Here is a 13,273-nt window from a genome sequence, read left to right on the forward strand (position 1 = left end):
CTATCTATCTATCTATCTATCTATCTATCTATCTATCTATCTATCTACATAGCTGCTTACCTGTCTCTCCCATTAGACTGTGAGCTCCTTGAGAGCAGGAACAATCTTTTCCCTTTTTTTGTAATCTCAGCACTTTACAGAATACCTGACACATAGTAAGTGTTACAATATATGTGTATTGACTGAAGGACTTAATATAGTCCCTCCCAGCTATGATTTTTAAATAGTTTGAGAGACATAATTTCTGAGTAATTCAATCATTTTGTTAATAATGCCAGCATGTTTTTATTAAAAGGATGGTCATTTGGCCATCTTTCTCTTAGACCCAAGATCCTTCGTGGTGGTGGGCTCACAGACTATATACTCTTGGAAGAGTAGGTGTTCCTAAGGGTGGCGATCAGCTCTGATTGGTTAACAGTTAATGAGAGAATGAGTATTATAATGAGGGGGCTGGGCTATATTCCAATGAGGGTCTTGGGGTATGTGACTTGGGTCACTCAAATGTTGGTCAAAGAGACTCATCAATTTCCATATCACCTGTCCAACAAAAGGAAGAACTCACATTTTCTCAGACCTGTCTGAGCAAATACAACTAGCAGGAATGCAACTATAAGCCCCAAATTAGAATTTCTTTTACTGTCTGATTAGATCTTGGCCTGGGTTAGTCTTTGCCTAAGATTTTCCACATTGGTTTGTTTCTGGATGAGGAAGTAGAAAATGGGAAAAACCTTGATCTTAATAAAATAATTAGTTATTATTACAAGAGAGAAATAATCATTTCTCTCATATCCTGTGCTTCTAAGACATTTTTCAAGACTGTACTAGATATAAAACTTGAACCCAGACTCAACACATAAGTACCTTGCCCGGGTATAAGCACTGGCTCACCCTATTTTTGTCTTCCAGCCTGCTCTCCATCTCCGTGTTTCCATGATGGCACATGCCTCCTTGACAAAACTGGATCCTATCAGTGTGCTTGCCTGGCAGGTTACACTGGGAAGCACTGTGAAAGTCGTGAGTATGGCTCCAGAATCAGATTGCCTAATACCCCTCCTTTGAGCACGGGTGTCACGTGGGTGGCGAAGAGTGACAAAAGGGCACTGGGTATTCCCAGATCCTGGTCTCAAGGACAGATTATAGTAGAGGGGAAAACTAGATGGTGCAGTGGTTAGAGCACTGGGCTTGGAGTCAGGAAGACTCATCTTCATGAGTTCAAATCTGGTCTTAGATACTTACTAGCTGTGTGACTAGCTGGTGTAACCTTGTTTGCCTCAATTCCTCATCTGTAAAGTAAGCTAGAGAAAGCAATACCAAGGAATCCCCAAAATGGGATCATGAAGAGTTGGACACAACTGAACAGGGGAACGACACAGGGGAAAGAGCATTGACTTTGTAGTCATAGGACCTGGGTTCAAATCCCAACCGTAATGCTTTCTACCTGTGTGAACTTTGGCAAATCACTGCCTTTTCCATTTTCTCTTGTATAAAATCATGGTTTTGATCTGGATGACTTTTGAGATTCCTTCTACTGACACCTCTAGTGACAAGGCAACCCAAAGATACTAGACTCTAAACTTGTTATTATTCTGAATTCAAGTTGTAGCTAGTGAATGTGGGCCAGGACAGGACCAGAGTGAATCAAATTAAAAGATTAACTGGCATTGACTAAATATGGTTTACCGTATTGTGTCTAATACAGGGGGCAGCAAAACCAAACCTTTGTCCTACCCTCAATGAGATCCCACTCTGTTTGGGGGAAGGAGTGCATTGAGGCATATTCCATATGGTAACAGAACACTCAGAGAATAATATGGCAGAAGAGTCAACAGTGGGTAGAGTCAGGGGATGGTAGCTTGAAATAGGGGCAGGTGACATGGGACTAAGCCCAAGGCAGAGCTCACCAATATCCTTCCATTTCAACCTTACAGCCCTCTCTATCCACCTGCTGCCTGACTCGTAGCCTGGCTTGTTTATTGAAGCAACAGAGTTCTCTGGCTGACCCTGAGTTTCTGAGAACGACTGCTGTTTCGTGGTTAACTCCTGTCTGCAAAAGTCAAAGAGCTGAGACAAAAGGGTGAAATTCCACCCTAACAAATGTCCCTCACTACCAAACTGCCTGCTGTTTCTAATTCTCCCTTCAGAAAACTGGGAAATTCTTCTTCTGTTCTGGCAGAGCATTGGGCTGCAGGTCATGGCAGATTCTCACTACCCTTTTCTATATCTAGAGACATTTTCTCAACTGCATTTTTCCTTTATTCCTCTGAAGGGGAAGCTGTTTAATACAGTATAGAACTGCAAGGCTCATATCCCTGGCATTAGTATAGTGACACCTTAGAAATGTTAGTGGGAGAGGCAGCTGGCTTAGTAGATGGAGACGTGGCCTCACAGTCAAGAAGTTAAGCCTGCCTCTAATATATACTGGTTATGTGACCTTGGGCGACTTAACCTCTTGGAGGCCTCAGGTAACCTCCTTATACTGTAACTTGCAGAACAGGTTTAGGTCTGCATTAGCGAAGGAATGCCTGACTGGGATCTCCCTACATCAATAAAATGACAGGTCCAGTCTAAAATGTTTTGCATCAGTCAAGTTTTGGGAGGGACATTGATAATCTGGAAATTATCTAAGGCAAGGTATTTTTTAATATTTTATTTTCTATTCCAAACTCTCTCCCTTCCTCAATCCCTTTCCCAATCCAATGAGAAGGCAAGAAATGCAATACCCAGTATATATATGAAGTCATGGCAAGGATTCTTAACCTTTTTTGTGTGTGTAATGGACATCTTTGTCAATGTGGTGATGCCTAGGGATCCCTCAGAATGGAATGTTTAAATGCATAAAATAAAATACATATGATTACAAAGGAATCCAATTATATAGAAATAATTATTGAAAAAATTCAAAAACAAGTTCATGGACCCCAGGTTAAGTAAGAACCCCTGATCTAGAGGAATGTGATGAGGATTGTGAAGAGCCTTAAGATACTGCAATATGAGAATTAGGTTAAAGGAACTGGGGGGAGACAGGATAGCTGTCTTCACATATTTGAAAGGGTATCACATGGAAAAGGGCTTAGATTTGACTTTCTTGGACCTACAGGGTAGGAGTAAATGGGCAAATGTTTCAGAGAGGCAAATTTAGCCTTAATATAAGGGGAAAACTTCCATACTACTAGAACTGTCATAAAAAAATAGTATCTATTGCTTTTGGAGGTAGTGAGCTCCTCATCACTGGAAGTTTCCAAGCAAAGGTTGAACGACTACTGTATGGGAAACTTGTTTGAGTTTTGAGACAGTCCCTTCCAACTTAAAAGATCTGGAGGTTCTGATTCAGTAAGTGCCACTCATAGAGCCTAGAAAAGAATTACTTATAACTAGTTAGCCTTGGGCCACCCTCAGAGACTATTTATTAGGGTCCTCAGCAAACCCAATCCCCAGCCTAATAACATTCCATACTTTTCAGCAATGGTTATGGCCTTTCTAGACATCTGCTCAGTGTAAAATCAAGTGGTTCTAAAGGACGTCTTAGATCCTTTCCCCTTCTCATTCTTTAAACCCATGAAAAAATTTCAAATGTTATGTTCTTTTGGTCCAGCCATTGGTGTTACTGATGACTGCTAAAATTTCAATGCTCTTAGCTGACTTGGATGATGAAGAGGAAAGGAACGTAGAGAGAAATTCATTTACCTTGGATGCTTAAATAACCATCTTGTGCATTTATAAGGCTTTGGGGCAGAAGCAAACACGTGGCACATATCTATGCAGTACAGAAAAGAAAAATACTTATTTTCATTTTGTTCTGAAACTTTATACATAAAATGTTTCTAGAAGCCTCATGGGGACAGATTGTGAACTTTATCTGTAAAATCTGCTTGAATTTCTTTCACACCTGAATTTAAAAGAGACATAGGGGAATAGGATGATCACCACAGGCATTTAATGATTCACATACATATATTATCGTTTTGAAAAGTGGTATGAAAAGCAGAGTACTGCTGTACTCTATGGAGTCAGGATGATCTGAGTTCAAATATTTCCTCAGACACTTACAATGAATATAACCTTGAGGATGGGAATAACACCTACTTCTCAGGGTCATTATGAGGATGTGATGAGGTAACAAATGTCAAGTGCTTTGCAAACCTTAAGCTACATATAAATGCTAGAAGTGAAGGGACTTTCCCAAAGTCACCCAGCCAGTAAATAGTGGAACTGAGATTTACATCTTAGTCTTATGCCCTAAATTTAGTGCTTTCCCTGTTATACCATTAGACTGTGAGGTTCTGGAGGGTACAGATTGTCCCCCACCCTCTCTTTGCATCTACAGTGCTTCCTTATAGTGGGTGCTTAATGAATGCTGTTGGCTTGCTTTGCTAGTGTTAGTCAAGTGAAGGCTTCACATGTGGAATAAGATAACAGATTTAGACATGGAACAGACCTCAAAGGTCTCGTATTCCAACCCTCTCATTTTCCAGATGAGAAAACAGAAGTGGAAAGGTGGGGTTGAGTAAGTTGTCCCAAGTCACATTGGCATAGTAAGCAGCATCTGCACGTGAAATCCCACAGCCAGTGCTTTTTCCATTGGGCCATTCTTCCAACAGATTCCTCATTGGTCTCCCTGCTTCCAGTCTCTCTGTTCTCCAATCTATTGTCCATGTAGTCACCACTTGGTATTCCTAAAACACAGAGCTAACCATGTTACCGTTCCTCTGGTTTCCCCTACCCCTCTAAAATTGTCGATATCTCCCTATTGTCTGTAGGATTAACTACAAACTCTTGGGTCTGGCATTTACTTTTACTTTTGTTTCCCTAGTATCAAGCACAGTGATTTGCACATAGTAAGTCCTTAACAAAAGTTTACTGAATTAAATGTTGGAGTGAAGGTAGGTTCTGTGTTTCATCTCATGAGCCGAAATGTCTTCGGAGAAGTTGGTCCAAAAATTGTGAATGTGCCATTTATTCATAATGTGAAAGAACAGAATCCAGATGCTCTGACTATGGGTTAGCCAGTTCAACCAAGTATGTGACACAAGACTAATTACATAGTTTGCCACCCTCAAATCACTTGAAAAGTCCCATTGCATAGATTGTGGAAGAGAATTCAATTCTTTCCTTTTTAATAACCAAAATATTACAAAAGCAGGTATGTAACATCTCAATAAGCAATTTTTGAATCAATGGATAGAAACAAAGACCTTGGTAAGTCATTTAATCTCTATCTACCTCAGTTACCTCAACTGTAAAATGGGGGTAATAATAGCACCTACCACCAGGGTTGTTGTGAAGATCAAATGAGTTAACACTTATAAAGTGTCTGGCACATAGTAGGCACTTAATAAATGCTTATTTCCTTCCTGCTTTCAACAAACATTTATTAAATGCCTACCATGTGCAAAGCATATAGAGTGTGTCATCTATTAAATACATAGCTGTCCTCAAAGCCAAGAACTCCTGCCTCTGACTCATATTGGTTGTATGACTGTGAGCAAGAAACTTAACTCCTGGGGTCTAGGAAACTCTCTAAGACTCTGTTGCATAGGAAGATGTTGACTTGTATTGGTAGAGAGAATTTTCTCCCCTTGGAGTTCCCAATACCAATGAAGTCATTGGTCCTGTCCATGTACTTCTCTGCAAAGCATTGTACTAGACACTAGTGGTAAGAAAGAAAAACACAATTCTTACCTCAGAGAACTTGCTTTCTATTAGGAAGATGCATTATGTTGTGGTACAATGGAAAGAGTACACCTTATGACCAAGGTGTCAAGGAACTTGGATTAGATTCCTCCATCTGTCTCTTACTGCTCATGGAACCTTTGATAAATCACTTCATTTATTTTGGTCCCAAAGTCTTCATCTGCAAAATGAGAGGATTGGAATAGCTGATCTCCAGTGTCCTTCAGCTATAATTTATGATTCTGTGTATACAAGGAAATAAATGCAAAGTAGATACAATTGATGCTAACAAATCATCAGATGGAGCTTAACTTTGGGTTGAGTATTTAGGAGAGGTTTCCTTTTCTAGAAGATTCAATGTTCTTCAGATCACTTCAAAAAGAAAATTCAGGGAGAAAACATCAAAAGTAAAACCCCTAAACAATATCTGTATGATGGGGCTAAGAATAGCATTTATTTCATGGGATAGTTGTGAAAATCAAATGGGATGATGAAAGTAAAGTGCTTTTCAAATCAGCAAGATCTATATTAATATTAGCTATTGCTACTGGTTTGCAGCAAGCTCATCTATTCAAGAGGTGAAAAAAAGCCAGATTTTTTCCAAAGAATCCCTGTCCATGGTCTTTTCCCATTTGGTTTGTGTAATCTTTTAATGCTTGGGAAAAACTTACTTGTCCAAAGTAAGGAAGGTGGGATCCCCACCCATTAAAGATCTTTTTAAAATTTTTTTTCAGGCAATTGGGGTTAAGTGACTTGCCCAGAGTCACACAGCTAGTAAGTGTCGAGTGTTTGGTCTGAGGCTGCATTAAAGATCTTAAAACAGAGGTTGGATGACCACTCATCAAGTTCATTACAGTAAGGATTTCTTTTATGGGATAGCCTAGCTGTTGGATGATAGTCCTTTGAATTCTATAAATGCTGTGATTCTGCAAATATTTCTGAATGAATTTCCATTTTACAGGCAAAGAAATGGAGACACAGAAAAGCCAAGGAGACTCTGTGACTCAGTGGCAAAACACAGAATTGAACTGAGGGTTTTAGATTCCCTGTCCAATTCCCAGTCTACCAGATACAATGCTTTAAGTCATGATTCACATATTTGTTCACCCAACTAAACACACATGGTAAACTTCCTTGTCCCATTAGGCCTTCCCTAAAATGGTGGCCTCTTTCCAGACTTAGGCAGTGGTAGTTATGATCAATAGGACTTTAAACGACCTAGCTAGTGTTCCTCTTTTTTTCACAATCATTTATTTCTCTTTTGATAAGTTGCTCTTGTTATGGTTCAATGTAATGATGTTTGGAGAAAGTCCAACATTTTGGAAACTAAAATTCATTCTTGGTTACCTACAAAATGTGTCTTTTTAAAAGGATCCCTCTTGGTCTAATAGGAGTTTTCTTTTTTGAAGAATATAGTTTTTGAAGTCCATGGGAGAGAAAGTTGAGGATAGTCTAATAATTGTTTCAGTATTAGATGTTGGAAACATTGTGGGTACATCATTTTGGAATCCCAGAGTTGGGTACTGTCCCCAACTTCTCTTACTGCTAGTAGTTTTCTTATAGCAAAAATACCATCTCCTATTTCTTTAGGGTGCTTTAAGTGCCAGCTAGAGTGGGGTCATACTAGAGCACAGAGTTGGGCCTTCTCAGCTCTCTCTCTTGCCAGCCTCTCTCCACTCAAGCAAACCTCCCTTTCCCCCCCTCCCCAATCACCAGCCACCCTGGCCCACCATGTAAGGGAATAGGGGGCCCTTTCTCCTCTGAAGTTTAGTTTCCTGTTTCCTTTGTATGGGACAAGAAAACAAAAAATAGACTTCTCAAGTAAATGGTCGGAATCTTGTTTTGAAAGTTTGGGGTGAAAAGGATGCATTACTCTGCTCCAATTTCCATGTTTCCTTTGTTTGCCTGGCCCAGTTGATGGCTGTGTTTTGCTCTGCATCCTAATGAAGGCTAATTCAACAGGACTAAATCTGGGGGCACAATGCTTCCACTTCAATCTCCTATGCTATTTTTTTCAAATCCAAGGGACTTCCACCAATTAAGGCAAAATGGCGGTTCAGGACTCATTTGGTTCCCAGAGCATCTAAAGTTTTCCCAGTAGACTCACCCAAAAGTGAGGAAGAAAAGAGTGTTCAGAACTCAGTGCAATTTATGCTTTTGCTTTTAAGTGGGAGCCAGTATTATGCATCAGCAGAGACTATTAAGAACTTTGGGATTTTCTCTGAAGCATTAGTGTTGAGGCAGTGGTGACGTACTAGGGCCCCTGGGAAGAGAGGGCAATCTTTTCTAGAATCACAGGGATATGAGTAATATGCCACAGAATACCTGGGATTAATGCAAACTGTCCTGAGTTCTCTCAGGTGAGTCATCTTTTTTCTTTAGCAGCATCATTTAGTGGTTTCACCACATCAGAGCTTCAAATGGACCATGGACAGATCCTTTTCCTTACTTTTGGTAATTGCAGCAAGGAAAAGAGTGAATCTGTGGACAAGGGTTAGAGCAACAACACAGGTTTCTACAAATTAAGTGATATACAATGACTTTCCCAGGGATTTAGGGGCTTAATGCAGGCCACCAGGGTTCAATTAGGAAACCTTCTATGTCCCTTCAGCCAATTGGCATCTCTGACCCCTGCTGGGTATTGAATAAGCTACCATTGAGTATCCCTTGAATAATAGAATGCTCTGCATACAGATAAAGAGAGGGACCCAGTAGGTATGGCTTAAAGGGCAAGTAGACATTGCCAGTGTAATTGTCGTCATGGAATTGGTGGACCAGGGAAAGCACGAATGCATCTGGCATGAAGATTAGGCAAACTTTTGTGGTCTGGAAAAGCCTGAAAAATGGAGCTATTAAAAGTGATAAATGAAAAAATCAGAGGAGAAATTGGATCTGGCGATATACACAGGGCTGTCACGATGCCAGGTCTGAGAAGTACTGTGCCCCTGTGTTAATGAGTTGTTTTGCTTCTTTCACTGAGACTCGGAGCTCATTCATTTAATGTATGGAGTGTCTGTCAGTCCATTGTTGCTCATTTAACTTCTCAGGGCATCAGTGCTTTACAGATAATCTTTGGGGGAGGAGCAAGGTGGTAGAAAGACCTGGGACAGAACTGATTCTGTGACCAGGGTGAGAGAGGTACAAAGGAACTGTATTGGGAGGTAGGTAAAAGCAGAACCTAACATAAGACCAGACTCTAGGTAGACTTTTCTCAGAAGACAGACTCATAGATTTTGGAACTGGAAGGAACCTTATATGCATTCTAGTCAAATACTGTTATTTTACAAAAGAGGCAACAGAGGACAAAAGCTGAGAAATAGTTAGCCATGCTCACATGAGTAATAAAATGGCAGAGCCAGGATATCCAAAGAAGGTACAATTCCATTCAGATTTAGATTTAGACTTGAGAAGTGAATAGTTAGCTTAAGAAAATGGCATCTGAGAATTTGATTTAGGTTTCTGAACCATAACTTAAAAGATAGGAATTACAAGATTTTGGCAGGGGACGAACTGCTTCTAATAAAAGGTGGCAAGATAATTAAAAAAAAAAAGATCATTTAGTCCAGTAGAACATTATCTTTGTGTGTTCCACAATACTTACTTATGTGATCCCTGACCTCATGGAGCTTATGATCTGGTAGTGCATAAAATATATGCATGTAAGTGACTATAAAATAAAGTTGAAAATGAAAGCACAGTATATGAAGTATATTATATAGTGCTATTGCTAGTGATGAGGAGAAACTCTTTCTAATGCAGGAAACAGGAGAAGGTTTGGTAGTGTAAATGGCATTTGAACTGGGTTTTGAATGATGGATAGGAATTACAGAATCATAGAACTCAAGAATTGGAAGGAAGTTTAGTCCCACCCATAACCAAAAGAATCTCCACTATATTATATCAATGAAATAGTTGTCTAGCCTCTGTTCAAAGACCTCCAGAGAGGGGGAACTTACCACTCACTCGACTTTGGATAGCTCTAATTATTGGGAGGGCAACTAGATGTTGCCATAGTTGCCATAGAGGTCCTGGTCTAGAGTCAGGAGGACTCAACTTTCTGAGTACAAATCCAGCCTCAGATACTTACTAATTGTGTGACCCCGGGCAAATCGGCTACCCTATTTGACTCAGTTTCCTCTTCTGGAAAATGAGCTGGAGAAGAAATTGGTAAACCACTCCAGTATCTTTGCCAAGAAAACTCCAAATGAGGTCACAAAGAGTTGGACATGACTGAAACAAAAATTATTAGGAAGTCCTTCCAGATATCAAGCCTAAATCTGCCTTTTTATGACTTCCATCCATTGCTCCTGGTTCTGGTCTCTGGGGCTAAAGAGAACAAGTGTCCTCTTCCTCCTCCTCCTCCTCCTCCTTCACCTTATGACAGACCCTCAAATGCATAGAAATAGTCATATTGATAGAAAGAGAATTCAAGGCAGGCACAGATCTGGCTCCAGCCCATCCTTTCCAGATTTATTTCACACTTCTCCTCTTCACAGAAGCTCCATCCCCTCCAGACTTGCTATTTCCCTTAAATGACATTCCGCTTCCTGCTTTGGTGACTTTGCCTTGGCTTTTCTTCCTTTAGTGTTCTCCTTCCTGCTCTCCCCCCTCTCAGAATCCCTAGTAGCCTTCAAGCTCACTTCAGTGCTACCAGCTGTCTGAAGTCTTTTCCAATCATTCTAGTTCTTAGTGCTCTCTACATTGCTCCAGTTTATCCATCCCCTCTCCTCACCAATGCAATAGAGGCTTGTGGAGGCTAATGGAGGCTAATTTTTGTTTTTGTAGCCTCATCTCCTAGTGCAGTGCCTTGTTATACAGTAGATACTTAATAGATGCTAGCTAAATTATTGAATTGAACAAAGGCATGGGAGTAGGAAAGCAGAGGATGTGTTTGTGGGACTATAATAAATCCAGTTTGACCCAGCAGAGGACACATAGGTTCCAGAAAAAGCTACTTCCCAATATCAAGGTAATATGTATGATAGTTATATTCCACGGATCATAGATAGAGAATTGAAAGAGACCTCTGAGGTCATCTTTCCTGACACTCTCATTTTACACTTGAGGGAAATAAGACACAGGGAGACACAGTGGATAAGTGTTGGAGACAAGATTCACACTCAAGTCCAGCACTTGGGTGAGGTGGACAAGGGGAGACACTTCATCAGACAGCGCACTGTGGAATGAAGATAATTTCTGCCCAATAACAAGATGAAAAGAGATAGCCTTATGAACCATTTGCCTATGTATAAAGTTGTATCCTGGGGGCAGCTAGGTGGCGCAGTGGTAGAGCACTGGCCCTGAAGTCAGGAGGACCTGAGTTCAAATCCGGCCTCAGACACATAACACTTACTAGCTGTGTGACCCCGGGCAAGTCACTTAACCCCCAATTGCCTCACCAAAAAAAAAAAAATGAAATAAAGTTGTATCCTGTGTATTTTTCCAAGGTGAAAAAGCACTTGTGGTCCATCAGTAATAAAGAAGCCAAACTGGCCCTCGGGTTCCTAAGGGTTTCTTCCTGCCTGGTGCTTACATAAGCTTCCTGCACTTGTCTTTGGCAGATGAGATCAGCAAAACAGGACTTAATGGCAGGAGGCACATATGAGGTTGTTGCCTGTGGTAGGAGGAGGCAGATATCCCATCTCAACTCCTGATGGATGATCTTGAGCCCCTTTGACTCAGGATGACCTCATAACTCCTTATTGGGAAAGAGGGAAGTAGAAAAGTGATAAAGAAAAGAGAGAATGAGAAGGGGAGCAGCTGAGAAGGACTAATATACCTCCCTGCCCCACCCTCCCTGCCAGGCTGCCTTTTCTAACTTCTCATTGCATTTGTGGATAGAGACTTCCTTTCTTGGTTCTCTGGTCCATATTGGCATATTAAGGGTCATTCAACATTATTTTTCCTTCGTGTTGGTGATTCCATAAAAGAAACCAAGTCCCTTCTCTTTTCTAGTTAAGGATATAAGCATACTCTACAAGAAGCCTTCATGTGATTTATCCCCTCAAGCCTTTGGAACTTGGTTTATATCCTCGCACTTAACTGCAGGTCAATAGTATTTATCACCATTGTCAACCCTGGCAATTGTGTGGTTCATGTTTACACCTAGGTAACTAGGTGTCTAGTATGAATGTTCTGGATTGGAGTCATAAGACCTGGATTCAAATCAAGACTCTGCTACTACACTCATAAATTGAGTAGTGGAAAATGTTCTGTGACCTCCTTGAGCCTCAGTATCTTCAATGCTCAAACAATAAGCATTTATGAATTGTCTAATATGCATCAGGAATTGTGCTGGGTGTGGAGGATTCAAATACAATTAATGAAATAATCCTCTATATCAAGGAGCTTACATTCTAATGAGGGAGAAACCAAGGATATATATCTATATCTATATAGATATATCATCTATATCTATATCTATATATCTATATCTATATCTATATATCTATATCTATATCTATATATAGAATAGAATATAAAGAGAATAAATACAGAGTCATCAAATGCACAGTATTAAATTCATTTAAGTCTTAGTTTAAGTGTTATCTACTATGTGTAAACTGTGGAGCTGGGTGCTAAGGATAGAAAGACAGAAAATTTTTAAAAATCCCCTATTCCAAGGAGCTTACATTATACTGGTGTGAGGGGAAGGAGGAGAGGGTTCTGATAAATACATAAATAAATGCAATGAATATACAAACTAAATAAAAGTAATTTGGAGACATCATTCACTAATGACTAGGATCAGGAAAAGCTTCCAGTAGAAGACCCTACCTGAATGGAGCCTTGAATACCAAGGGATACCATAGAGGTAGAGGTGTGGAGAAAGAGCATTCCAGGTATGAGAGAGATAGCCTGTGCAAAGGTGCAAAGATGGGAGAGACTTTACTCTTTCATGGGTCAGTTTCTGTAAAAACTATAAGAATCAGAAACCATGAGAGATTAGGGGAAGTCTAGACATAATTTGCTGGGGGAATATTCTGCTTGGTAGTCAAGTTGCTATGGAGGTACCTGTGACCACTCAGCTACTCTCCAGTCACTTAGGGATTGAGGGTAAATGGGGATATGCTGGGTTGATTTCAGATCTCAGACAGGAGGCAAAATGGCAATGAATTTTCAGATTTTACTCAGCTTCCCAGTAGCCTAAGCACAGACAGTCCTGATTGTCTAATTAAGTAGGCCATCCGAATACCGGAAAAGTGGTCTCCAAAAGACGCAGTGTTCCAGGGGCCAAGGACAATAGTGATTAAGATCAAGCAGCTAATTGTAAGCAACAGCCTCCAAATTGCCGCCGGATGAATAAATAACAGCGTGTGTGACTCGACCATCATTTCCCATGGATACTGTCTCATTCACAGAAGTAGAAGGCTGCAAAACACCCAGGGGAGGGGGGTGGGGGTGAATTCCATTGGTTGGAAAGGCATGAAAAGAGTTTGGGCTTCAGTGGGGATTACATTACTGGTCAGTCTCATTACCCTTGGCTGGTGAAGACCTTTGTGGGAAAAATTTCATTTCGTTTGTCCAAGAGGCATGAAATACAAATAGAAGCCATGCTAGAGAACTGTGGGTGAGGAGAAACAGACTGAGGGAGGTCCCCCCT

The 13,273-nt window shown here is 40.5% G+C and overlaps 1 protein-coding gene across 2 annotated transcripts in view; it reads left to right on the top strand.

Annotated features, from left to right (window-relative positions):
- Window positions 1–13,273, top strand: part of PAMR1 (peptidase domain containing associated with muscle regeneration 1) — a 100,352-nt gene that overhangs the window by 55,802 nt on the left and 31,277 nt on the right. For both annotated transcript variants that reach the window (XM_027837801.1, XM_027837802.1), the window contains exon 6: window positions 907–1,014. In XM_027837801.1, coding sequence (XP_027693602.1) covers window positions 907–1,014 — 108 coding nt within the window. The remainder of the gene's footprint in view (window positions 1–906; window positions 1,015–13,273) is intronic.

Source organism: Vombatus ursinus, unplaced genomic scaffold (genome assembly GCF_900497805.2).
Source record: "Vombatus ursinus unplaced genomic scaffold, bare-nosed wombat genome assembly UNPS02014822.1, whole genome shotgun sequence".
NCBI lineage: Eukaryota > Metazoa > Chordata > Mammalia > Diprotodontia > Vombatidae > Vombatus > Vombatus ursinus.